General features: G+C 53.2%; 10 protein-coding genes across 10 annotated transcripts; 7 read left to right on the top strand and 3 right to left on the bottom strand.

Moving 5' to 3' along the window:
* Positions 1-201: 201 nt before the first annotated feature.
* V1518DRAFT_407507 (uncharacterized protein) lies at positions 202-2,528 on the top strand (the record flags this gene model as incomplete). The annotated part of the gene is made up of 2 exons (XM_066902000.1): positions 202-306; positions 363-2,528. The coding sequence occupies 2 exons, from the start codon at positions 202-204 to the stop codon at positions 2,526-2,528; spliced, it is 2,271 nt and encodes a 756-aa protein (XP_066757363.1).
* On the bottom strand, positions 2,511-3,176 carry V1518DRAFT_422585 (uncharacterized protein). Its single transcript, XM_066905485.1, has 2 exons — positions 2,824-3,176; positions 2,511-2,774 (listed from the first exon to the last, which is right to left on the bottom strand). Exons 1-2 carry the CDS (start codon positions 3,155-3,157, stop codon positions 2,581-2,583), a joined length of 528 nt encoding a protein of 175 aa, XP_066757362.1. The 5' UTR covers positions 3,158-3,176; the 3' UTR covers positions 2,511-2,580.
* Positions 3,177-3,204: 28 nt separating this feature from the next.
* V1518DRAFT_422583 (pyridoxal phosphate-dependent transferase) lies at positions 3,205-4,811 on the top strand. Its single transcript, XM_066905484.1, has 2 exons — positions 3,205-3,278; positions 3,323-4,811. The coding sequence occupies exons 1-2, from the start codon at positions 3,230-3,232 to the stop codon at positions 4,741-4,743; spliced, it is 1,470 nt and encodes a 489-aa protein (XP_066757361.1). The 5' UTR covers positions 3,205-3,229; the 3' UTR covers positions 4,744-4,811.
* Positions 4,812-4,848: 37 nt separating this feature from the next.
* V1518DRAFT_422581 (triose-phosphate transporter family-domain-containing protein) lies at positions 4,849-6,272 on the top strand. Its single transcript, XM_066905483.1, has one exon. The coding sequence runs from the start codon at positions 4,962-4,964 to the stop codon at positions 5,940-5,942; it is 981 nt and encodes a 326-aa protein (XP_066757360.1). The 5' UTR covers positions 4,849-4,961; the 3' UTR covers positions 5,943-6,272.
* V1518DRAFT_422579 (WD40-repeat-containing domain protein) lies at positions 5,960-9,046 on the bottom strand. The gene is made up of 2 exons (XM_066905482.1): positions 8,672-9,046; positions 5,960-8,608 (listed from the first exon to the last, which is right to left on the bottom strand). The coding sequence occupies exons 1-2, from the start codon at positions 8,801-8,803 to the stop codon at positions 6,260-6,262; spliced, it is 2,481 nt and encodes an 826-aa protein (XP_066757359.1). The 5' UTR covers positions 8,804-9,046; the 3' UTR covers positions 5,960-6,259.
* Positions 9,047-9,255: 209 nt separating this feature from the next.
* On the top strand, positions 9,256-10,302 carry V1518DRAFT_422577 (ribonuclease H-like domain-containing protein). Its single transcript, XM_066905481.1, has 2 exons — positions 9,256-9,477; positions 9,524-10,302. Exons 1-2 carry the CDS (start codon positions 9,359-9,361, stop codon positions 10,209-10,211), a joined length of 807 nt encoding a protein of 268 aa, XP_066757358.1. The 5' UTR covers positions 9,256-9,358; the 3' UTR covers positions 10,212-10,302.
* Positions 10,272-10,966, bottom strand: V1518DRAFT_407502 (uncharacterized protein; the record flags this gene model as incomplete). The annotated part of the gene is made up of 2 exons (XM_066901999.1): positions 10,272-10,829; positions 10,877-10,966. The coding sequence occupies 2 exons, from the start codon at positions 10,964-10,966 to the stop codon at positions 10,272-10,274; spliced, it is 648 nt and encodes a 215-aa protein (XP_066757357.1).
* Positions 10,967-11,074: 108 nt separating this feature from the next.
* V1518DRAFT_123046 (tyrosyl-DNA phosphodiesterase-domain-containing protein) lies at positions 11,075-13,255 on the top strand. Its single transcript, XM_066900700.1, has 4 exons — positions 11,075-12,764; positions 12,815-12,925; positions 12,978-13,113; positions 13,188-13,255. The coding sequence occupies exons 1-3, from the start codon at positions 11,281-11,283 to the stop codon at positions 13,060-13,062; spliced, it is 1,680 nt and encodes a 559-aa protein (XP_066757356.1). The 5' UTR covers positions 11,075-11,280; the 3' UTR covers positions 13,063-13,113; positions 13,188-13,255.
* A 98-nt stretch (positions 13,256-13,353) lies between these two features.
* On the top strand, positions 13,354-24,192 carry V1518DRAFT_387785 (uncharacterized protein; the record flags this gene model as incomplete). The annotated part of the gene is made up of 7 exons (XM_066901722.1): positions 13,354-13,407; positions 13,617-13,700; positions 13,751-13,903; positions 13,956-14,105; positions 14,163-19,940; positions 19,992-20,848; positions 20,898-24,192. The coding sequence occupies 7 exons, from the start codon at positions 13,354-13,356 to the stop codon at positions 23,764-23,766; spliced, it is 9,945 nt and encodes a 3,314-aa protein (XP_066757355.1). The 3' UTR covers positions 23,767-24,192.
* On the top strand, positions 24,100-26,196 carry V1518DRAFT_122747 (uncharacterized protein). The gene is made up of 3 exons (XM_066900698.1): positions 24,100-24,261; positions 24,375-25,975; positions 26,041-26,196. Exons 2-3 carry the CDS (start codon positions 24,379-24,381, stop codon positions 26,079-26,081), a joined length of 1,638 nt encoding a protein of 545 aa, XP_066757354.1. The 5' UTR covers positions 24,100-24,261; positions 24,375-24,378; the 3' UTR covers positions 26,082-26,196.
* Positions 26,197-26,224: the final 28 nt, after the last annotated feature.

The following is a 26,224-nucleotide window of genomic DNA, read 5'->3' as shown; positions in this document are numbered from 1 at the left end:
ATTGTTGCTCGCAACGTTGCCGACGAAAAGACGCGTTGCGTGTGTGGGGTTTATTTACCGGGGCGGTTTTACATGAGCACGCAGCAGTCTGAGTACGCGCGCGTGCTGGAGCTGGTTCTGCAGCGCGACGACGACGAGGAGACAGGCGGCTACGGCGACTACTTCACCGGGCTTCAGCGGCACCAAGAGGAGGACGAGGTCATGCCGCCTTCGCCGCCACTAGAGAACGAGGACGAGGCACCGGCATCGCGGCGCGCGCTTACAACCGCATCGAAGCGCGCGTCCGGCTTTTTTCGGCGACAGAAGGTGCGAGTTCAGTGAAGTGTGTGATCAGGGGACTCGACAACTAACCACGACACCAGACCTCCGTCACCACCACCGCGCCCCCTCTACCACCCACGCCCTCTGTCACACCCGCCGCCACGGCGTCCACTTCCGCGCTCTCGCCCACCCGTTCGCTGCGTCTCGCCACGTCCGCGTCCGCAGAGTCCCTGGCGCAAGCCGACCGTGGCGGCTCGCCTATTCGCGCCCCTGGCGCCGTCCGCGATGCCCCTTTTCCCGCCCCTACAACTACCGCGTCCGCCCACGACGCGTTCTCCTCCGCTCCCCCAGAAATGCCGGCCAGCATTAACGCCCCCGCCCGCGTCGACTCGCCGTCTGGTGCCCTCACCGCGGCTGCCGCTGCCGCTGCCGCCTCTGCGGCAGAGGTCGAGCTGGCGCTACTCGCCTACGCCGGCGAGTTCTCCTCCGTCTCCGTCCGCCAGTTCACCGCATGGCTCGGCGACGCCGGGCGCGCGTCGGCGAGGACTGTCTACATGGCCAACTTCCAGCTCGATAACATCAGCATCCTCACCGCGCTGCGGCTGCTCTGCGCGCGCATATACCTCCGCGGCGAGGCACAGCACATCGAGCGCATCCTCGAAGCGTTCGCAGTCCGCTGGTGCCACTGCAACCCAAAGCACAATTTCTACTCCACAGACGCGGCGTACACGCTTGCGTACTCAATTGTGTTGTTGAACACAGACCTGCACTACACCGACAGCTCCGTGCAGCGCAAAATGACGCGTACGCAGTTTGTTACGGGCACTCTCGACGCGATTAGTGTGCTCGTCGAGCCATTGGCCGCGCTTGACGGTCACCCTAGCAGCTCCGGCGACGATACCGTTGGCCCTGGACGACATGTGTCTGTTGTCGGCCACACGCTCTCGCGCAGACAAAGTCTCGCGCTCGATATTCGCCGGCTTAACACCCCCAGCATCGTCGCGGACGACAAGACATTCGTCTCCGGTGGACCCTCCTGCGCAACAGATCCCCGCGCATGGGTAAACGTCATGGAAATTATACTGTTTAATACCTACACCGCCGTGAGCAAGACGGCGTTGCCGCTACCCCGCACTGACGATGATGACGAGCGCATCACGTCGGTTCCCGAGGGCACTATGCAGCGTGGGCTGTCACGCAATTCGTCACTCACCGCCAGCAGACTGAGTCTCGACAACGTTTTTGATCTCCCCGCGCGCGTATCCACCGACGACCACCGTTCGGGCATGCAGGCCGGTCTCACCGGCGCGCTGGCGCATGTGATCATGAAGGAGGAGGAAGAGGCCACGAAAACCGCTTCACTGCTCTGCGCCAATGAAGATGAGGAAGACGACGACGGCGCGTCCTCCTTCGCACACACCACCATTAGCGATGGCAAGTCGGTGCTCGCCATGATTGACGAGGAACTGGAGATTCTCGGCGCGCCGTGGGCGAAGGAAGGGATCGTCAAGCAGAAACGTGCGGAGGACGGCACGCGCATGTCGCTTTACAAGGCGAAGAAATGGGACGAGGTATTCGCCGTTGTGCAACGTGGGTGTTTTATGACGTACCAATTCGAGTCGCGCAACGCGCGGAGGAAGGTTGCGCCGAATGAACCGGTAGGGGATGGCAATTGGACGCATAACGCGAATATGTTATTGTGCGTGTCGCTTACGCACGCGACGGCTGGCTATTACAATGCCATTGCTGCTGCGCGAGGCGGTGCGGAGAGTACTGTGTTTGCTGTGACCGCCGCGGACGGGACAACGTATGTGTTTCGTGCGGGCACGAGCGAGATCGCGGACGAGTTTATCTCGACGTGCAATTACTGGGCTGCACGCGTGTCGAAGGAGCCATTGCCGGGGGCCGTGAGCAACGCCGAGTACGGATGGGGCGCGACTGTCCTCGAACATCCACCGGCTTCCGTACGGGACTGGACCGAACCCGCATCCAGTCTTGCATCAAGCACACTCTCCGAACAAGCGCAACGTGCACAATTATCCGCCCGGCTTGCTGCTTTGAAAGAGGAAGTCGCCACGCATGAGGTGGCCCGGAAGGAAGTCGTGGGGAAACTGCCTCGGGGAAGTCTCGTGTCGCAGAAAGCGACAGGAAACTGGGCGCGCCGTATGCAATACCTCAAGCGCGAGCAGTCAAAGTACGCGGTGTACGTGAGCACATTGGACGCGGCGGGGAAGAAGAGCGAGGAGATGGGACTTGTACGGAGTTAGATGATATTTACAGTAGTATATAATAATTTGTAATAATATTTTGGTCATGAGGTCATGAGGGAGGTTTGGATTCGGTGTTGATGATGTCCTCGATGGGGGTCGGGTTCGCGCGCTTCGCGTTGACCATCTCCGCGAGGTCGGAGAGCGCAGTGAGTTGGCCGCGCCGCTGTTTGCAGGAGAGAAAGGCGGGGAGAGAGACGAATGTTGACGCGACAAGGAAGAGAATCTGTGACCGCCGCATGTTGCCTGTTTCGTTAGCTGGGGCAAGTGCTAGAGGACCGGGGAGAGACTGTACGTGAGGAGATCCAGGAGACGGCGCCAGTGATGCTGCCGATGCTCAACGCCGTCGCCACTGTTTCCCGTACACACGGAACGTGTATTAAATTCACAAGTTCGTATGCGGAAAACATATCCTTCGTCGCCTCGGTCGCAAGAATCGCGAGGACGGATTTGTCCATGTATCCCCGGTCGAGCAGACGATTGTGCTCTATACGGGCCTGAACCTCAGGTGTTGTGAAAAATGACGGTGGGTGGAATCCATACGTGTGGGATGCGACATACGGCTGTATCGAGACGACGAAGGGTGGCACGGGGGTGTCGGAGGGGGTTGGAGATGGTGAGGGTGTCATTGTGCGGTGGTGAGATGGGAGGAGGTTGCAAGTGCTCCGCGAGCGTTATCGCGAGTTCACCACCCCACCAAAATGGACGCGGAGGCGTATAGAAAGGCCGCTCATGAGTCAATTGACTATAGTAAGTGTCGCTTGTATCTTCTATCTGGCGATGCTAATTTACAGTCATCGACTACTACAAAACACTGGCGGAGCGCCCGGTCGTGTCCGCGGTGAGTCCGGGGTACCTGCGACAAGACCTTCCCACGGCAATGCCCACCGCGCCGGAATCCTGGGCCGCCATCCAGTCAGATTTCGATCAATACATCATGCCAGGTTTAACGCACTGGCAATCACCAAACTTTCTCGCTTTTTTCCCAGCAAACACGTCTTACCCCAGTATGCTGGGGGAATTGTACTCGGCCGCGTTCTCCGCGCCTGCGTTTAATTGGATCTGCTCGCCAGCGGTCACGGAGTTAGAAACGATCGTGCTGGATTGGCTTGCGAAAGCGATGAACTTGCCGGAGTGCTTTTTGTCGTGGGGTGAGGGTGGCGGTGTGATTCAAGGGTCTGCGTCTGAGGCTGTCGCGACGACGATGGTGGCAGCCCGGGAGCGGTTTTTGCGAGAAGTCGTTGCTGCCGGGGTTGAAGATGAGACGGAAAGGGAGGAGGTTATGGCGGCGGCGCGCGGACGACTTGTTGCGCTCGCGTCGGATCAGACGCATTCGTCGACGCACAAGGCCGCACTGATTGCAGGCTGCAGGTTCATGGCAATTCCAACGACGAAGGAGGAAGAGTACGCGCTTACTGGTGCTTCGCTTGAGAAGGCGTTGAAGGACTGTGATGAGAAAGGGTGGCTGCCATTTTTTGTCACCGCATCGCTGGGAACGACCGCCGTGTGCGCTGTTGACAGACTGGTGGAGGTTGGCAAGGTGCTCTCTACGCGGAAGAGTTTGTGGGGCCACATCGACGCTGCGTATGCGGGCGCTGCGTTGGTGTGTCCCGAGATCTGTGCGGAGTATGGCGGCGGTATCGAATACTTTGACTCCTTCGACGTGAACATGCACAAGTGGCTTCTCGTCAACTTCGATGCGAGCTGCTTATACGTGCGCAGACGTGATGACTTGATTTCGGCTTTGTCGCTTGACAGGTCGTACTATCGCAACGCGGCGTCGGCATCCGGGCTTGTTATTGATTACCGCGACTGGCAGATTCCGCTAGGGCGGAGATTCCGCGCATTGAAGATTTGGTTTGTGATGCGGAGTTACGGGTTAGATGGGTTGCGCGCGCATATTCGGCGGTCGCTGATGCGGGGCGGCGAGTTCACGCAGAGAGTGCAAGAGCGGAGCGATGCATTTACGATTTTGGCGACGCCGCGGTTTGGATTGACGGTGTTTAGGATGGTGGGGGGGAATGAAGAGGAGGCGGACAGGAAGACGAAGAAGCTGGTGGAAACGGTGAACAGGGAAGGCAGGTTCTTTGTGACGGGAGCGAAGGTGGACGGTAAGGAATGTGTGCGTGTTGTCGCGGGGAGTGCGTGGGGGAGTGAGAAGGCATTGGAGGACGCGTTCGCACACATACTCGCAGTGGCGGAAGCAGTTGCCTAAAGTAGACAGTAATATCACGTGCCCATGGCATAAACACGCAATGTTTTGGCATGAGCCGCGTGCAGCCACTTTGCGAGCTCTCCCTTCTCTTCGCCGCCTCCACACAACCGCTCTTCACCAGACGCGTCTCCCTGCAGCCAGGACCCTGTTCCCGCCAGTTCCTGCGCAATTTGACCCTCTGACTCACCTCCTTAGCCGTTTGTCATTCGCTCCTCACAATGTCTGCCACAGGTAGCCTGCCGCTGCACACGCCCACCGCGCCAGTGGAACCCTCGGACTCGCTCTCGACTAAGTACAAGTGGCTTGCGATCTACTTTTTCTTCAACCTCGCTCTCACGTTGTACAACAAAGCTGTGTTGGGAAATTTTCCCTTTCCGTACGTGCTTACGGGTATTCACACACTCTGCGGCACGCTAGGGTGTCTGTACTTTTACATGCGCGGCGCGTTCACGTTGACCGCACTTACCGACCGTGAGAACCTCACGCTGTTTCTGTTTTCGCTGCTGTACACGATCAATATCGCGATCTCGAACGTATCGTTGAATCTTGTGACCGTACCATTTCATCAGATCGTGCGCGCAATGACTCCGTTCTTCACCGTCATCATCTACGTCGTGTTCTTCCGCAAGGTGTACTCCGCCATGACCTACGTCTCTCTGATCCCCGTTGTCGCGGGCGTGGGTTTCGCGACTGCGGGCGACTACTATTTCACCACCATGGGCTTCATTCTTACTCTCCTTGGCGCGTTCCTCGCCGCTCTGAAGACGGTCGTGACTAACCGTGTGCAGACCGGCCGTCTGCGTCTCTCCCCCCTCGAACTGCTCTTCCGCATGTCGCCCCTCGCGTTCGTGCAGTGCCTTATCTACGCGTTCTTCACTGGCGAACTCTCCAACTTGCGCAGCTACTCCATGTCGGGCGAGATGATGTTCAAGCTCGCGCTGAACGGCGCGATCGCGTTCGGTTTGAACGTTGTGTCCTTCACCGCCAACAAGAAGACCGGCGCGTTGACCATGACTGTCGCGGCCAATGTCAAGCAAATCCTCACCATTGTGCTGGCGATTATTTTCTTCCATCTTGCCGTCACCCCCATGAACGCGATCGGCATCATTCTCACCCTCGTCGGTGGCGCGTGGTACGCAAAGGTCGAGCTCGAGAACAAGAGCCGGAGCCAGGCGCAGGCGCAGAACGTTAAGGCGTAAACCCCTCTTCCTTCACAACCAAATATCCACCTTTTTGCATACATAATGTCTATACAGGACAGCACTGTCCACACACCACCATCTGTATTAGTATCTTCTGCCGGAGTCTTATTTACGTCTCCCCTTTCGCGATATCTTGTTGGTCCTTGTTGTCCGGAATTCCAAAATACACGTGATTTTTGTCATCCCTTCCGGGGCGCTTGCGCGTCCCTTATGCGCGTGGCGTCAGAGCGTTGGAGCTAGCCAGGGGTGGTTAGCGTGCGGCGAGTGTGTAAATCTCGGTGTCGTATTTTGATTTGGAAGATGTACATGGAGGACTAGCTATCGAGCAAGGCCAGGGTGTAGAGGCGCACGGAGGTGTCTTCGCTTGCGAGGGCGAGCTGCGTGGGGATGGAGTGCGGCCGGAACGCGAGTTGCGATATGCGACGGCACGGCGCTGCAGCGGTGGGGAGGGTGACTAGTGACGCCGCTGATATCGTAGGACTGTCAGCGATGCTGTACAGCACGACCCCACCGTCGTCGAGACCGGCGGCTAGAATTGTTGCCCCGGCGGGTGTGCGTGTGAAGGTGACGGCTGTGACGCCGTTTGTGCCCGGACGGAGTGTCGCGCTGCAGTTCCAGACGCAAGTATCCGTCGACGGAGACCATAGTTTGACTGTCTTGTCGCGCGACGCCGTCGCGAAGAGGGGAATGTCGGGGCACCACGCTGCGTCCCATATTATCCGTGCGTGTCCGCGTGGCGCGGAGAAGGTAAGTTTGTAAGTCACCCCCTCAGTGCTGTCCTCGCGTTCCCATACCGCCAGCATACGATCACGTCCAACTGATACCAAAAACTTATCATCAGATGAAAATCGCAGCGCAGTGATGGTCAAACTGTGCGCCTCTTCCATGGGTGAACACATTCCCCGCGTACACTCCTGCCAGGTGTGCGTGTCGAATAGCCGGATCACGGCGTGAGCGGGTGTGTTAGCCCGGCATGCTGTCGCGAGGAGTGTTCCGGAGTGGGACACAGCAGCGCAGGAAAGCTCGTAGCCATGTCCGTAGAGCTTGTCGCGTTCTGCGAAGAGGGTATGGCGTTGCAGTATTGATTCGAAAGGGGGCGTTGTTAGGTCGGAGAGAGTTTTGAGGGGGGTGTTAGTAGGTGCGCTATCATGATCGTCAGTCTCTTCGTAGTCTGCAGGGGCAGTGGGGGTCGTGTTGGTGATGGCTTTGTTAGAGAGACCGAGTGAGGGCACATTAGCAGCGTCGGCGAGCATTTCTTCAGCTTGTTCCTCGTCGTCGCCGTCGGCCACAGAAAATCCGCATTGCTTTCGTAACACCAGCGCGACACCTCGTGGCATTTCAAAAACTCGTAATGTTTTCTCGTCGCCCGCGCTTACAAACGTCGTCGATGTCAGGGAGACGACCGTTAACATGTCATATCCATGAATCTGCGGCCTCGCGAACTCGTACCATCCCAGGGACAATGACTCCGCGAACAAACGGGTCGTTTGGTCTAAACTTGTCGTAAGTAGGTATTCACCGCTTGGTTCCCATGATACACATGTAACTTCGCGCGCGTGGCCTGTAACCGCAAGACGGGGCGTCCAGGAAGATAACTCCGCGTCGGCGCAGGTCCATACCCTCCAGCCACCACTCTTTCCGATAGTCGCAACCCAGAACTCGTCGTTGGAGACGGCGTTCCAGAGTGCTGTCCAGAACCCGCCGGAGGAGCCGGTTGCGGAGGAGGAGCCTTTGATACTAACGTCACCTAGACGGGCGGAGGAGACCCAGATACCTGAAGCAGCGTCTGGGGTCCATATGATCAACGAGGAGTCTGCTGACGCGGAAACTAGAGCGAAGCGATTAGGCGCAGGATGCCATTGTAAGGATAATATCCAGTCATCATGACCCATCAATAACGCGTCGAACAAGATCACATAATCGTGCTCCCCCGCGGTAGTGAACTTGTACATAGTCGATGTGAGCAATGAGTCCGCGATGAAGAGCGAGTCTTTATGTTGTGCTTCTTTGTATTGTGTTAATGTCTGGATCTGCCATAGTCGGATGTAGCGATCTTGGCTTCCGGATGCGAGGTATAGCGAGAGCGCGCCTTCGGGTGTTGTGAAGTTTTTATAAGCAAGTGTTTGTACCCAATCATCATGCCCTCTTAGGACAGCGACTTTCCGGAGTGACAGCGGTGTGAGTGAGGTCGTGATGTAGATGTAGATCTTGGTGCTCGTAGTTCCGACTGCGAGGATATATATCCGCTCCCCCCCTGTCTCTTCTCCGTCGCAAAGTACGTCGATAGCAAAACAGAGTGGAAAATTCCCCGCGTCCAGGGTGAACACATTCCGGGGAAGGTGTTTCTCAGTGGTGGTCAGGTCGGGAAGGTACCATACCGATGCGTTTGCGTCGCTACTGCCGACGACTAGGTATGCGCCGTCCGGAGTGGTGGAAAGGGCTTGGATTGCGCCGGTGTGGAAGGTGAGTGTTGTGGTACATTCGAAGGCGTATTCGTCCTCGTCGTCGGCAGTGGTGGTGCTGGAGATTGGTGTGGTATGCCGCCAGATTCGTACTTCACCGTCGACGCTACCGGATACAAGTACATCGTCCGCGACAAAATGCACCACTTTCACGGTCGCCAGATGCCCTTTCAACAAGGTCCGTACGCGACATTTTTCGTCCTATACACTCGTTAACAATTGCCTCACCCACAGCAATCAAGGTGAAAAGTGAAGGGAGCTCACAGAAGGCCGCCAGAGAGCGACGTAGCGATCCGCTGCGTACGCGACGATACTGGATGGAGAGACCGACGCGCCAGACGGGACGCGCGCAGCGCCAATGGAGATGTAGGATGTGGTGAGAGAAGGTGGTGGCATGGAGATGTGGTGTTAATGGCAGGGAAGTGATGACCGATACGCAGTGGGATGGCGGGGTATTGAAAATTTTTGGCGGGGTGGGCGAGGTGCGAGAGCGTGATGAGCGTCCTGGGGCGATGATGCGGCAGAACATGAAGATGCACGATTGGGTTTTGAAAAGATTAGAACTCTCTACATACGGGATTTTCGGTGGTTTGTATGTGTATGAGGGCGTGTGATACGGAAGGGAATGGTGAAGATGACGATGGAGGGCTCCGCAACGTCGATACTAATGCAACGCACCGCCACTGCCGTATCAGTAGTTTATCATGCCTCGACGACAAAGAAATGCAACCATTCCTTCGAGGATATAGACCCTATCGCGTCTTTCGAGACCGCGGCAATAGTCATTAAAAATGCGAAGGTGAAGAGCTCGACCCCTGAGATATTCAGGAGTCCTCCCTGGCCCGCTTCAGCATCGACACCATCGCAACCCAGCTCCCCGACTTCTCACTCCAAGTTCAGCATTTCGTCTTGCACGATATAGAATTCTCACAGTTGCAATGGTCACACGACATGTTAGCCACGACAGTAGCTGAGAAGCACGATTTGCCTGCGGCAGTGGGCACGCCAGACGCCGCGGATGTGGATGCTCTGAGCAGCGTGCTTGAGAAGCTCGTTGTTGCGGATAAAATGTACGTGTTGAATGATACCGTATGGGCGCTGTACTCATTGAAATAGACGATATTTGTTCTGTATGGACATCGAAGCGACGTTTGAGCCCGAAGTGCCATTCTCTAGAGGTACGCACGAGGTCATCGAGTTGCCGTGCGTGCTGGTTGACCTCGCACGTCTCGAGATTGTCGACGAGTTCCACACCTTTGTCAGACCTACCATCGCACCTCTGACTTCAGCATGCACGGAATTAACCGGAATTACGACGGAAATGCTCAGCACCTCGCCGTCGTTTAGGGAGGCTATGCGCATGCTCGACGGGTTCATACTCAAGCACGGCGATAAGCTCGTACCGCGACCGCGCGTGGGCGAAATGCCCGCTGCAGGGTGGCCGAAGAGTGTCGGAAAGAATTACACGTGGGTAACCGACGGCCGTGCTGATATCGAGCGGTTTCTCTGTCTGCGCTCGTGCAAAATTAATGCGGTGCGGTTACCGCCGTACATGAACGGACACTATGTGGACGTGAAACTGCTCTTCAGACAACATTTCAAGGAGCGGACATTCCGGCGCTTGCCGGAAATGTTGGCGAAGTGGGGACTATCTTTTGAGGGGCGCGAGCATTCGGGATTGCAAGACGCGCGCCAGGTAGCGAGGCTTATGATATTGCTCGTTGGCGAGGCTGGGGTTGAGGTCGTATGTAACCGATCGGTTACGATGGGGTTGAATTACAAGTTTACAGCGCGGATGTTGTAGTGCACATCACGCGTATTGGTAGTGTACTTTTAGAGATATTTTTACATGGGTCCAATAATGCTAGGTGCCGCTGATGGCGGCTTGAAGCGAGTAGTTGTTTTTCTTTGCCTGTGCCGCGAGTAGCCGCTCGGCTGCGTCGCCATGGAGTTCGCCCTTGCCGTCTCGTTTGAATGCGTACGTAACGGTGCATGGTTTCGTCATTAAAAACTGGCCATTCATGCCTTCGATCGCCGCGTCAGAGGCTTCAAACGAATCGAACGAGACGAAGCCGAAACCTCGGGACTGCATTGCATCGTCGCGCGCGATCTTGGGCTGTGTCGTGAGCGTCCCAAACCGAGAAAAAGTTTCGTATAAAATGCGCTCGTCGACGAGCGGATCCAGGTTGCCGATGTAGATGTCCGCGCCGACGTCGAGGAGACGCTGTTTGTTTGCAGAAGCCTTGTTCACGCGGATAGGTTTGCCGAAGAGACGAATCTGGTTCATTATCTTTGTGGCATAGTCTGCGTCTTGCTCGGTCTGGAACTCGCAGAAGCCAAAGCCTTGGTGTTGTTGGGTAACACGGTCTTTGGGGAGGTGGACGTTCACAACAGGGCCGGCTTGCAGCATGAGCTCCCATATCTGGACTGTTAGTGCTGAATGGTATTGAGACGAGGAAAGTAGCATACCAGAGCATCGGTAGCTTGGTCGTCAATGTTGCCGACGTACACGGTCGCTTCTTGGTTGCGTTCGGTCTCTGTTGGGGGACGACCAGCCATGGTGTTGGTTAATGTGTCGTGGTGGTGGCAGTGCTTGAGACTGGGAGGACTTTCTGGGGGAACTACCCGCGCTTTGGATGAGAGGATTCAACAGAGCGGACTTGAAGGATTTCTATACATTTGACAGAGTAGATTTCAGTTTCTTGAATAAGAATATTAGTGATTTTCTGCGTATTTTTTGTCTGGTTTGGAGTGGCGATAGTGCAGGAAAATCGATCTGAGTCACCGCACTGTGTTGTTCTCCGTCTATTCCCCATTGGCATCTCCATCGCCACCGCTATAGCCACTATTACCACAACACTACAACATACAGCATGGAAGAGAAAACCGTGAAACCTTCTTTCCTCGCGTCTATGGACCGCGCTGCAATGGAACGCGAACGGCTCCTCCGAATATCCAGAGCCGACGGCGGCGGGCGTCCCAAGCGGCCACGCAGTCCTTCGGTAGAATTGATCGAGACTTACGAGATCTCGTCGAGTCCCGAGAGCAGCGGCGATGCGCCAGTGGAGGTGTCAAGTGCAAGTCCGGATGATACGAGTATCGAGTCGACTATTCGGACAACGGCGGCGGCGGTGAATCGAGCGCGGAGTACCGCGACGATGGAGATGGAATCTGGATCGGACACGAAGCGGATGCGGGAAGATCTTATTGAGCGCATTCCGTACCCGCGAGGAGTAGTGAAGAAGACAGCGGTGAATGGATATGCGCGCCATGGGGACGATATTACGATTAATGAAGTTCTTCAGCCGACCAAGCTCAGAACTGCGGTGCTCTCGGCGTTTCAGTGGGAATTCGAGTGGATATTTGACAAGCTCTTTCTCGGACGCACAAGGATGGTCCTCGTAGTTGCAGCAAAGGGCGCGCAGGTGCAGGAACAGACGCGGAGTATGTTCAAGGAGGTACCAAACGTGCGCGTGTGCATGCCGAATATGGACGGCATGATCAACTGTATGCATTCGAAGGTGCAGCTTCTATTCTACGATAGCTATCTCCGAGTTTGTATTCCATCCGCAAATCTCACGCATTACGATTGGGGCGAGGGCGCCGGAGTGTTGGAGAATATCATGTACATCCATGATTTTCCGTTAGTCGTGACCGGGACCCGCGAGTTACCGGAGTTTGCGTTGTCGCTGATATATTTCCTCGAGGCACAAGATATGTTTGATGATATCCTTCAACGGTTGCGGAGAGAGGTGTCCTGGGCGAATTGCGAGAACGTGCGCTTCGTGCATTCCATCGGTGGCGAGCATAGAGAGGAGCGTGCGATTTGGCGGACGGGCTATCCGTCACTATCTACCGCTGTGCGGTCATTTGGTGGCGTTGGTGCACCGGCAGAGGTGGATTACCTTATATCCTCGCTCGGCAGCGTGAATCCGATCTTCGCTGAGAGTATATATCAAGCCGCGACCGGCGCACAGATATCGATATCACGACCGCCAAAGTCAAGTGATTCGCTGTTCTCGCTGGTTAAAAGCAAGCTACGTGTATACTTCCCCTCGCATGACACAGTGGCGGCATGCAAAGGTGGTCTTGGATCTGCTGGTACGATATGTTTTAACCGGAGTTTCTGGACACGGCCTGCGTTTCCCAAGGAGATTGTGCGTGACGCGAAGTCTGTGCGCGACGGTTGTTTGATGCATGATAAGGTGATGTTTATTCGGTTTCAGAACCCTGTGATCGATGCCGACGGGGTGCGGTCGATGGCGCTTGCCTATGTCGGTAGTGCAAATATGTCGGAGTCGGCATGGGGGAAGTTGGTTAATGATCAGTTATCGAAGCGGATGAAACTGAATCTACGGTATGTCTATTCGCAGGCGAGATGATGTGGAGGAGTGCTGATGGTAGTAGGAACTGGGAGTGTGGCGTGCTGTTGCGGGTACCATTGAATACTGTCGGCCCGTCATCAGGATCATCCGGCATCGCTCTCAAGAGCGTGGAAGAGTCATTTAGTGGCACGGTGTAAGTCTTTTCGATTCACACACATCCAGAGACTATTACTAATAGTGAACAGACCGGTGCCGATGCACACGAAAGGAACGGAGTTCGGACACAAAGTGCCGTGGTTCTTCACCGAGCGCGAGTGGGCGTCGCATTGAACTGTCGGTTGTAATTTGGCGTTTGTGCATATGTTGATATGCTATTGGACTGTATGTAGTATGTGCACGGCTTAATTCATCACTCGCAAATGGGAAAGCACGATTTTAAAGGTAGATTACGATAGGGGGCAATGCCCAACCAATACGTCATGTGCGTGAGGTTAGGGCGTACCCTGCCACGATGATCATCTTGAACCTGCGACTGTCACCGTAATTCACCACCACCACACCACCACGGAGAGCAGTCGCGTCCATTATTCTCTCACGGACCGTCCGTGAAGCGCATCCAGCATGCTTGAAGGTCTTGTGGCCTCGCTGCTCAACCGATTCTTGGTGCGTTTCTCCGTCTTCGTTATCGCGAACGCTTGCTGCAGCACGGGTTGGGAGTTATCGCAATGCTGAAACGCAGACTACCCACGCGATTGCGCGCGCTATCGTGAGATTCTGATGTTAATTCTATTCTAGGGTGCTTATGTATGCGATAAGTCTTAACTTGGGCGATTACATTCGTAGGTACATGCGAATCGACCCTCTAATATGTGTTTTGTGTTTAGGTCAAGAACTTTGATCCGAAGCAGCTCAACATCGGCATATGGAGTGGCGACGTCAAGCTCCGGAAGCTCGAACTCAAGCGGGAGGTTTGTAGTACTTTTGTATGTATCTAGACCTTTCGCTAACTGCTACACAGGCGCTTGACAAGTTCCGCTTGCCAATTGATATCCTCCAGGGCCACCTAGGTGAACTAACATTGCAGATCCCGTGGTCGAATTTGAAGAATAAACCAGTCAAGGTGTTCATCGAGGACGTGTATCTACTTGCTGTTCCTAAGGCGAACCAGGAGGTGTGTTTGTGGTTGGGATCCGTCGGCTGTATGGGCCTACTAACATACGTAGTATGACGAAGCAGAGGAAGAACGACGAAAGCAGCTTGTGAAACTCGAGAAGCTCGAGGATGCAGAGTTGTTACTTCAGGCGCAACCGTCGTCGATTTCCCCGGAGGAGGCGCAGAAGAACCAGAGCTTTACGGAGTCTCTGGTTACCAAGGTACGGCGCGATAATGCCTCAGTGAGGGGCAAAATTTCGGCTGACAATTTTTCACAGATTATAGACAATTTACAGATCACGATAAAGAATATTCACTTTAGATATGAGGACACGATCTCGGCACCGGGACACCCGTTTACGCTCGGCATCACGCTCGCAGAGTTCCTCGCGGTCTCGGCGGATCAGAACTGGCTACCGATTTTCATTCAGGACAACGCGCTCACGACGCACAAACTATCACGTCTTGAAAGTCTTGCGATGTATTGGAACACAGACTCAGAGTTACTCAGCACGCTCGACGACCTCGCCGGTGTGCTTGACGCTTTCGCAAAACTGATTCCGCACGATAAGAAGGCGAAGACGATTAATCCCGCGGCCCCGCAGCATCAGTACGTCCTTAAACCAGTTTCAGGCGAAGGCAGGATCACGATCCACAAGGGCTCTGCGTCGACGATTGCGAATTCCAAGGCGGAGTTGATTTTCGACGAGCTCGGATTTATTCTCGACGAGTTCCAGTACCGCGACGCGTTGATGATGGTGGACTTGTTTCATTTTTATATTCGCACAGAGCAGTTCAAGAATCTGCGACCAAAGTGTACCGTCGAGGAGGATCCGAAGCAGTGGTTCCGGTTTGCAGGGAATGTCATTTTACGCGAGATTCACGAACGACGCAGGCAGTGGACATGGCCGTATTTCAAGGAGCGGCGCGACGATCGGAAAAAGTATATTGAGCTTTTTAAGATCAAGTCGCTCGCTGATCCGGCCAATCTTCTCAGCACGGCGCAGGCTGAGGAGCTCAGATTACTCGAGGTGAAGCTGACCTTTGAAGACATCAGATTCTATCGTACGTTGGCGAAGAGCGAGTTACGGAAAGAGAAGCGCAAGCTCAAAGCTATCACCAGCGCGCAAGCAGCCAAGACTGACTCGACAGCGACGAAGAGTAGCTGGTGGGGCTGGGGCTGGGGCGGCGCCAGTGCCGGCGCGGCCGCAGGCGGCGAGAGTTCCAGCGGCGGATCGAAAGACCAGCAATCTGGTGAAGATTCCAGCGTGATGACAGATCAGCAGCGACAAGAGCTCTATGACGCGATCGAGTGGGATGAGGACCAGCAGCCTGCGCCACCGCTGCTCGATTTACCTCGTGACGCTATCAAGATGCAGTTGAAGGTTTCGCTTGGGATGGGCAGCTTTGCACTAAAACGCGATCCGCGCGGTGCGTCGATCGAGATTTTGCAGCTTGTGTTTGATACGTTCTCGATGAATTTTTTGCAGCGGCCAGATTCCTTCTTTGTCGATCTTGCTTTAGATGGGCTGCAGGTGCATGATGGCACGACGGAGGCCACGCTATATCCGGACATCGTTCGCGTGAAGCGACCTACGACGGGTGTCGGAGCGCACCCGCAGATTTCTGGTATTGAAGATAGTATCAGCTCGAATGACGACGACACGACGCTTGAAGCCAAGCCAGATCCGTTTTTCTTTTTCAGCTTTGAGAAGAATCCGCTCGACGAGTCCGCGGATTCTAGCTTGATTGTGAAACTCGGCAGCATGGAGATTTTCTACAACAAGACCTTTATCGAAGAGATTGCGCAGTTTTTCAAACCGCCTAAGTCTCATATGGAGAGTTTCGGTGCTTTGTTGTATGCCGCTGGTGCGACGGTTGAGGGCATCACGAATCAGACGCGTGCTGGCTTGGAGTACGCGCTGCAAGAGCACAAGACTTTGAACGCGAAGATGGATCTGCAGGCGCCATTGATTATTATTCCGTCGAATTTGACTGAGCATGACGCGCCGTGCATGGTTCTTGACGCCGGTCATATCAGTATCGTGTCTAACCTCGCAGACAAGAGTGTACTTCGTGAAATCCAGGCAAAGCAATCTTCGCCATACAAGGAGGAAGATTACGAGCGGTTGAAATCATTGATGTACGACAAGTTCCAATTGAATTTGGAGTCGACGCAGGTGCTAGTCGGTCCGAATGTCGAGGAAACGATTGCGCAACTGCACGAAGACACTGGGAAGCATAAGCATTTCCATATCGTTGACCGAATCAATATGAACTTGCTGGTTGAGATTTCTATCGTTGCGAATGCATTGAATTTGACTAAGTTCAGGGTTTCGGGTCATTTGCCTGTTTTGCACGTGTCGATGTCGGATGTCAAGTATAAGATTCTCATGCAACTCATCAGCTCATCGATTCCGAATCTCTCGTTTACGGACGCAGATGATTTGGGCGGCTTCAATGAAGGGTTTGAATCACTTGCGATAGAACCTGCCAGCGCGCCTGCGGTCAAAGACACCGTCTCCGCTACGCAAGTCGCGCGTCCTGGATTTACATTTTCGTCTGAAAGCGAGCGCGGGCTTAGAATTGAAAAGTTTATGCACGATGAAGAGGATGACGATGACGATGACGATACTTTCGTCGAGGCAGCCGAGCACGGATCGCATTCTTCAGATTTATTCAAGCGGAAGGACGGCGGTCCGGATTCTAGCTACAAGCAGCGGGCTTTCGAGTTCAATTTCACCGTCGAGAAAGTGCAGGGTTCGTTATATCGCGGCGGACCTGCGTCCGGAATGGCGGAGGAAGACGAGGATAGTGATTTCTCAACGAGTCATTTGCTGGTCGATGTCATTCTCGAGCATTTCGAGTTAATGTTTTACAACCGTCAGTACGACATGCACGCCGAGATTATTCTGAGTAAGCTTACGGTCGAGGACCGAATTGAACCGCATCCGGAACCGGAGTTTAGCAAGCTGATATCGTCGGATTCGTACTACGACTCCAATGCGGAGTATCATCTCAGGGAGAACCCCGGGAACAAAAATTTGTTTCATGTCAAGTATTCCAAAGTGTCTAAAGACTCGCCGGAGTATTTATCCTCGTTTGATGGTATTGATCAGAATATTGAGGTGTCCATCGCAACACTGAACTTTGTGATTACGCGCAAGTCGATTTTGACGTTATTGGATTTCATCACTACCACGTTTTCGTCGCCATCGGAAGAAACCGTCGCAGTTGAAGATGAGAGTCAGCTTATTGAGCTTAACGAGAGCGACGATAGCGAGACTGAAGTCGCGTCGACTGTGTTGACGGCCACTGATTCCGCACCGGAGAAGATGAAGCTGAAGCTTAATCTGTCGAGCATCGTGCTGGTTTTGAATGACGACGGCGTACGACTTTCCACGGTGCGCATTGATCAAGCAGACATCGGCGTGTTTACCATGGCGAAGACGATACGTGTTGGCGGTCGTATTGGAAACTTTGCGTTGCAGGACAACGTCATTGATGAGGCGGGCCACGCAGCATCAAATAACTTGATTTCGATTCAGGGTGACGAGTTAGCTGATTTCCGATACGAAACGTTCGATCCCGTCACGCTCGGCCAGGCGTATCCGGGATACAATTCTTCGATCTACTTCCGCTCGGGCTCGATTATGATAAACTTTGTGGACGAGTCGTTGAGACGGATACTCCAGTTTCTTGCAAAATTTGCAGAGATGAAGACCTTGTACGATTCGGCACGTCAGGCGGCGGTGAATCAAGCGTCGCAGATGAAGGATCCGGATAAAATTCATTTCGACGTCATCGTGCGCACACCAATTTTAGTTTTTTCGCGCGAATGTCCGTTTGATAATCCGGACGGCGGCGGTGTTGTTCGTATGGACGTGGTTACAGTGCATCTTGGTGAACTGTACATTCAGAATACATTCAGCACGTTGACGATCGAACCGAAGGCGTCATCGGCGGCTGTGAACAAGATTAACGCCGGTCTGCGGCAGACGCGGATTACAACGGTGTTTCATTTCCCTGATAATGTGCTTCAGGAACTGCAGATGATCGAAAATCTCGATATGTCGTTCAAGATGGTTTATGTCGAGCATATTCCTGGGGTTGATCGGCCGCAGCTCGAGATCGTTGGATCGCTGTCGGATGTGAACCTCAATTTAACTGAGTCGCAGTATATCTTTATTATCGGACTTTTGAAAACCTTGCCTGCAACATTCCAGGCGCCGCCAGCGCAGGTCGACGAAGCTGCGAATAATATGCGCGCAAGGGCCGCGTTGGCACAGACCCCGCGTGATACGGAGACTACACGACGACGGCAATCGAAGTCGTATGCGGCGGTGTCCTTCGGCAAGAGTTTCAAGAGTGGGGCGGTTGCTACTCCTACGGCGATCATGCCGACTGACGATGTGTTTACAAAGGTTGACTTCGTGTTCAAGTTGCCGATGTTCGCAGTTGCGTTATTCCTCGATTCTGATTCTCCAACGGTAACAGCGCAACCGGCAAGTTTGTCAAAGCTCGCATTGACGGATACGGATGTCAAGTTGCGTATGTTGTCGAGCGATGCGATTGAATCCGAGTTCCACGTCAAGTCGTTCACGATTTATGACAGCCGGCAGCATCAGAAGAACAGGTTTCGCGAGATTGTGCCGTCAATCAAACATGACGGGTATCAGTTCATGGCTAGCGTGTCGACGATGAAAGCCGAGAACGGCGCGACCGATATTACCGCTATTTTGTCTATCGATAGTCCACGGTTTATATTCGCGATTGATTATATCTTCGCACTAAAGACTTTTTTCGTGGATTCGCTGCAAGTTGATAACGAGGATGTCGAGGAAGATGAAAGTGATTCTGGATCGACGTTGGTTGAAAGAGGCTCTTCCATGCCTGTCGACATCGTGAGCAACGACAGCGAGAGCACGATCGCACATCTCGACACCGTCACGTTCCCCGAGGACGAGGACGTGCCACAAGGCAAACTCTCGTTTAGGATTACAATCGTCGACGCGTCGGTTATTTTGATTGCGAATCCGTTAACATCGAGTTCGGAGGCGGTTGTACTTCGGATAAAGGAGATATTGATGACACAGCAGAACGCGTTTACGTTAACATTGCGACAGGTCGGGATTTATCTCTGTCGAATGGACCTTTTTGAGGAGAATCGGCTGCGGATTTTGGACGATTTCAACTTGATCCTGTCGATTGACAATAACGCCGGAAACTTGCAACATAAGACGAGTATCAATATGGCTGTCGAACCACTTGTACTACGTCTTTCGCTCAGAGATATTTTACTCGCGTTGTCGATTGTGCATAAGGCTGCAGAATTGTCGCCAGAGCAGGTGAAACCCGTTCAGAAACGGCCATACTCGAGATTCTCTGCCAACAAGAAGCTCAAGCAGCTTGCTAAGAAGGCAAATCGGCCATCGGCAAATCGCACAACGACATCCAAAGATCTGGTAGCTGCACGCGTGGGCTCCATCTCGGGACTCCCCCCTGTGTCTTCTGGTCTGTTGCATAAAGAGGAGCTGAACGCAGATTTTGACGGATTGCGATTGGTGCTGATTGGCGGTGTGCACGAGTTGCCCCTTATCGACATGTGCATCAAACAGTTCCCGATTCACGTGCGAAATTGGTCAACTGAGATGGACGCGGACGCGAGTATCGAGATGTTTGTCAACGTGTACAACTACTCCAAGTCCGCGTGGGAACCGTTGATCGAGCCGTGGCATTGGGGTTTCCACATGACGCGGACGATCGAACCCGAGAGCTTGGCGATTAATTTCAATTCCCGGAAAACTCTGGAGTTGACGATCACGACTCAGACGATTTCGATTCTTACCAACGCGATTGATATGATGTCAGGAGGAAGTGATCTGTTATCGCGGCCGCCGGATGCAAATGCGCCATATCGGATAAAGAACATGACAGGATTCACGCTGCAAGTGTGGGTTGATAATGCGGATAGCTCACAGTACTCTATGGCGAAGGAGATCAAGGACGGAGAGGAAGTGCCTTGGCGCTTTGACGACTGGCGAAAACTTCGTGAGGTATGTTCGTATCTTAGAAACAACTTGAGGAGTGGACTAACAGTATCGAAGAATCTGAATGACGACTCACAACATGGAACCGTTGGCGTTCGTTTGAAGGACAGCAAGTTTGAAGCCGTTACGCGAATTCAAGCCAACAAGGAAGGTGAGGCGTTATATGTGCTGCTCCCGAAGACGACAAAGATCGCACACAGACTTGTGTGTGAGATCAAATTGCGGGAGGACAAAGTGAAGCACATCACGTTCCGATCAGCGTTGCTTGTGGAGAATAATTCGCAAATCCCGATTGAGATCATGGTTGGCATTCCTGGTACTTCAAAGCCAAATATATATACGATCGTACCCGGTGAGGGACAGGCAGTTCCCATCGAACGGATGTTTGATCAGCCGTTCAGAATCCGACCTGCGGCTGGATTGGGATATGCATGGAGTGACGAATCGCTCTATTGGCGAAATTTTCTGGGCAAGTACTCACCATATATTACTTGCGCACCGGATGTGTCATCCTCAACTGCGAACAGCGAGGATGTGACGCCGTTTTATTTCCAAATGTTTGCAGAGTACAACCACAACGAGCCGTTGACACGTGTGTATCCACACATGCGGATCCGTATTTCGGCGCCGATTGAGGTACAAAACCTGTTGCCGTATGATTTCAACTTTATGATCAACGACAAGAACCTCAGGAAAGAGTGGTCGAATTTTTTGCGCAAGGGCTTGTTGAGTCCCGTGCATGTAGTCAAGTTGTCGCATATGTTGCTTATGCGGGTACATATGCGCGACAGCGGGTTTGAAAAGACGGATTATGCGGTTATTACGGCTCATTCGGGGGACGAGTTTACGAGAGAAGTTACGTTTGCGACGCGGAACAAGGCCGGTCAGAAGTTGAATCTTCGGTTGCACTACTAGTAAGTTGCGGATTTTGTACGCTGTCAACATGGAGCTAATGGTATACAGCACGGTCCCGAATAGCGGCGGCGCATTCCGAGTATCAATTTTTAGTCCGTATATCATTTTGAACAAAACCGGTGTCGATTTGCAGATCAAAGCCGGAACAATTCTGGCATCGTCCAATTTTGAGTCAGAGGATGTCAACGGAGATGGCACGAACAAGCGGGCGATTCCGCAGATGTTTTCATACGGCACGGATGACAGGACGAATCGTGCGATTCTGCGCGTGGGTGAGTCGTTATGGAGTAGTCCGCAGAGTTTCGACGCAATCGGCGGAGACACGGATGTTGTCATCACGAGCGAGGACCGCGTGCGGGAGGTTCATCTTGGAATCCACGTAGCGGAGGGTCAGGGCAAGTATAAGCTGACTAAGATTGTGACCATCAAGCCGAGGTTCATTGTGAAGAACAAGCTCACGGAGGATCTCAGCATTCGTGAGCCTGGATCGTCGACGGTGATGACGATCAAGGCTGGCGAGGTGTTCCCGCTCCACTTTATGCAACAGGTCGAGCAGAAGCAGCTATCATTGAGTTTTCCTCAACAGGGTGCGCCGTGGTCTGCGCCATTTAACATCTCCGACTACGGACGAACGCACGTGAAAGTCATGAAACCTGGTGTGGGACAAAAACTACTGAAGATTGAAATTTTGATAGAGGAGGCAGCAATTTTCTTGCATATCGACATGGAGAAGAGCAATTGGCCGTACTCAATTCGAAACTTCAGCAACACGGAGTTTACGTTCTATCAGGCTAATCCGTACATCGCATATGACGACGAGGAAGAGGTGATATCAAACATGATGAGCGGCAGCCGTTTTCGGCCACTGTTGTACCGGTTGCCGAAGAAGAGCGTTATGCCATACTCATGGGATTATCCTGCGGCAAAGCAGAAGGAGCTGGTTATTTGCGCAGGCGGAGTTGAGCGACATGTGCCGCTGGCAGAGATTGGAAATCTTGTGCCCATGAAGCTTGGAAGCGTAGGAGTTATCGATATCAATGTTGTCGCGGATGGACCTATTCAGACTCTAGTGTTGTCGGATTACGATGCCAGTCGAAGTTTGTACAAGCCGAAGTTCAGCGCGTCGCAATCTAGTTTTGCATCGACATCGAGTGGAAGTGGTGCATCGTCATCGACAGGAGCTGGAGGCTTTGAGGTCGCAGACGATGATGACGGAGATATTACATTTAAAGCTGTGATCAGTTTCGAAGGCATTGGCGTGTCGCTTGTCAACTCGCGGATGCAGGAGCTCTGTTATATTACGCTGCGCGGATTCGAATTCAAGTACAACGAGTCGGCACTTTATCAGACAATGAGCACGAAGCTGAAGTGGATACAGGTTGACAACATGTTGTTTGGAGGTATTTATCCGATTGTCGTGTACCCAAGTGTCGTGCCGCAGAACGCAAAGGAGATGGAAAATCATCCAACGCTGTCGGCGTCGATCACGCGCGTGAAAGATGAGTCTCATGGTGTTCTGTACGTGAAGTATGCGACGATCTTGTTGCAGGAGATGACGTTTGATATCGATGAGGATTTCTTGTTTGCCGTTTTGGACTTTTCAAAGGTTCAGGGGGCGAGTTGGCGTAGTGAAGAGGAGGACCGATTGTGCGACGATGTTTTGGAAATTCCGGAGCCGAATCAGCAGGACGGCGGACGGGATATGTATTTCGAAGTGTTGCATATCCAGCCTATGCAGATGGATCTTTCGTTCGTACGGACGGAGCGCGTGAACGCAGAGGAGAAGACGTCGTCGTCGTCGAACATGATGATGTACTTCTTGAATATTCTTACTATGGCTATCGGTAATATCAACGACGCGCCGGTACAGCTCAATGCGCTGGTGATTGACAACGCGCGCGTGTCGCTGTCGATGCTCACGCGTCTGATGGCGGTACATTACGGACAGCAGTTTTTGTTCCAGGTGCACAAGATTGTCGGGTCCGCGGACTTTCTGGGAAATCCTGTTGGGCTCTTCAATAACTTGTCCTCCGGTGTGATGGATTTCTTTTACGAACCGTACCAAGGCTTTATCATGAATGAACGACCGCAGGAGCTTGGCATTGGACTTGCGAAAGGCAGTTTGAGTTTCTTGAAGAAGTCCGTTTTTGGAATTTCAGACAGTGTCGCGAAGGTTACAGGCAGTATATCGAAGGGTCTAGCAGTCGCCACGCTAGACGAGCAGTTTCAGAATCGACGACGCATAAGCCGGGGTCGCAATCGACCCCGTCATGCGCTCTATGGTGTTACCGCCGGAGCAAGTTCATTCGTAGAAGGATTGACGAGCGGAATCACCGGTATTGCTCTCGCACCGATGGAGGGTGCGAAAGAAGGAGCAGCCGGATTTTTGAAGGGTCTTGGACGCGGATTGGTTGGATTACCGACGAAAACTGCAATCGGACTATTTGATCTTGCGAGCAATGTCAGCGAGGGTATCCGAAACACGACTACGGTGTTTGATGGACAGAGCCTTGATCGCGTACGAATGCCACGGTTTATCGGACGCGACATGGTCGTCAAGCCATATTCACAGCGCGAGGCGATCGGACAAGCCTGGTTGAAACAGGTCAACGAGGGTGACTATTTTTCGGAAGACTATGTGGCACACATGGCACTGCAAGGAGAAGAATTGGTCGTAATTGTGACGTATACACGGATGCTCATGATGCATACGCGCACGATGACGACACAGTGGGACGTGCAGTTTGGACAGCTGCAGACTGTGTCTTTGGAACGACGTGGAATTGCGCTGGTCCTGTGGGGAGGAATACAGGGTCCATTTGTGCCAATTACGGACGACGCTGCAAGACAGTTCCTATATGGGAAGATCGGGATGGCGGTGGATGATTACAACAAGAGCCGACAGGCGCTGGTCTAGGTTAAGGAAGAGATGGCTATGGGTGTGGGTAATTACATATATAGTACGATTACATTCTAATATTAGACTCTTATCGTGACAGTAAATATGCCCCCTCTCTTGGTTGCTTTAGAGAACACTCGTGAGCTAGTAAAGATTTTGCGAGCCGTGTGTTGATATACGCGCATGATGAGACATGCGTTTTGGTTCGAGTTCTGCGTTGTTGTAGTGAATGGCTGTTAGAACTTAAAAATAGCATTGCGTTTATTGCTGTGTCTTTACTTGTTGAGATGCAAAAGAGTTGTTAAGCAAATCTTGGTTGAGACTGTGCTCAATAGTTGTAGAATCAACAACGCGTTGCAGGCGCGTCATTTTATGAGTGCGATCCGTAGTCCCAATTCGCTGATCCGGATCGTCCGTGAGCACAACGTCCTCGCCACGCCCATAACTCGCGAATACCGCAGCCCCAGACTGTTCGTGCAAATCAAGAGGGCAAAAGAAATCGGATTTTTACAGGTGCGTCTATCTGCCTTGTCAATTGTCGCTTTGTCGTCGCTCTTTGTACAAATATGGGGCGTACGCAACGCAGTTTATGCAAGTTCCGAACGCTGATCTCAATTCCACTACAGCGCAATGGAGCAATCTCTAGAATCACTCTCAGATTCCGAGGTCTCTTCGGAATTTGAGAAGGTCGGGCAGCAAACTCCCGATGAAGTCGGTGCCGCCGCCACGGAGGAGGAGGTGACAATTGTGATTAGTTCGACCCCAAACTACGCGGTCGAGGTGCTCGATTCGCAGGAGTTTCCGGAACCGGGGGAGACACAGGCAGCTGAGGCTGACGATTATGAATTGATTGATTTGATTGACGATTACGACGACGGCGAGGGCGAAGAAGTGCCTGCTGGTAGTGCTGCGCAAGATGCAGTAACGACATCGAACACGTCTTATTTTGAGGCGAAGTTGTCTTCTATCGCCAACAGCGTGCCTGATTTATATGCGCAAGTTAATAAAGAGGGCGTCATCATCCAGGATAGCAAATACGACATAACCGATCCGAAATTGACCGGCGAATTGGCCACGGATGGCCTTGATCCTGAGGCCGAGGTGGAGCAGATCATAGCTGAAGAGGTGATTACGGATACCACATCAGGAAATGTGGTGGAAATTGTCCGGCCTGACGAGTACACTGTATTGATTGCCTCCGATGTACCGGAAGAACCAAAGGAGATCGCGAAACCTGAAGCTACACCAACGGAGACCGTCGAGGCTACGCCAACCACGCCAAGCAAAGATTTACAAGATTTATCAGAAAGCAAGGCGATTCTCGCAGATGCTCCTGTCGAGACGACCGCCACCAAAGAACATACTGCGGAGCCCATTCCGGAGGCGTTGGAGCAAGTAATCGAAGAATTCACGGGCAAGGAAATCACTGGGGAATCTATCCCTGAGGAGATGGCTGCTGTCAATGCTGAACCCGCTACCATAGTGGTTCCGGAGGAGTTGGAGCAAGTTATTGAAGAATATACAGGCAAAAACCTTCCTGAGGAGCTCGTCGCCGCGACGGATGAGGCCGATGTTAAGGCAGGGGCGGTTAAGGATGAGGTTGCAATAGTGACCAGAGCGGTACCAGAAGCTGGGACACTTACCGAGCCTCTCGTGGTGTCTTCGCCTGAGGGGTCAGCCAAGCCGATGGAGCTGGATGCCAATGCAGTGGAGACTGTTGAGGAATCTGTCGCGGAGCCCCCGGAACCCGCGACACAGTCTGTTCCGGAGGAGCGTACTACCGTTGAAGACCCAACTGAGAATGCTACTCCTGAGATGACCATCGCCGAGCCAGTGGAAGAGGCGACGGCGCCGGTTATCCCCGAAGCTGAAATTGTTGAAGAAACTCCAGAAACTGTCGTGCAGCAGACCATCGCGATTGAGGAGACCGAGGAGACCGTTACCAAGGAAATCGAGGAACCTGCTACTCCCGCGTTGACTGCTAAGACGATTGGGGAGCCTGAGATTCCTTCAATTTCTGAAGCAATTGCTGTTGAAGATACTGCAGAGGTCGCCGCTCCTATTAACGAGGCCACTGTCGAGGAACCTGTTACTCAGTCTGAGGAGACTGAGACGGCGGCACCAGCTGAATCGATCGCGGAAGTTGTGCAGGAACCAGAAAAAGCTGTAGTTCGCGCTGCTACCAAGGAGACCGAACTTGAACCTGTTGAGGTGGCCGGAGAAGAGAGTATGCCAGTGCCTGTTACCGAGCCAACTGCGGAGGTTGTGAGTAAGGCTGAAGTTGTTCAGCAGGCACCTGCGGAAGTCAAGTCAGAAGAGACTGCGCCTGTTGAGAGTCCAGTTAAGACTTCTGCGGCGCCTGAGTCTGTGGAGGCGGCTAAGGCGGTTGAACTGGAAGTACCTGTTACCCCGGCTGCCTATAAGGCCAAGGAGATCGAGACACCATCTGCAAGTGTGGCAGTCAAAGATACTCCTG

This window comes from Limtongia smithiae (assembly GCF_038497785.1).
Source record: "Limtongia smithiae strain NRRL Y-17922 unplaced genomic scaffold V1518scaffold_14, whole genome shotgun sequence".
NCBI classification, from domain to species: domain Eukaryota; kingdom Fungi; phylum Ascomycota; class Lipomycetes; order Lipomycetales; family Lipomycetaceae; genus Limtongia; species Limtongia smithiae.
This window is presented reverse-complemented; position numbering and strand designations above follow the sequence as displayed.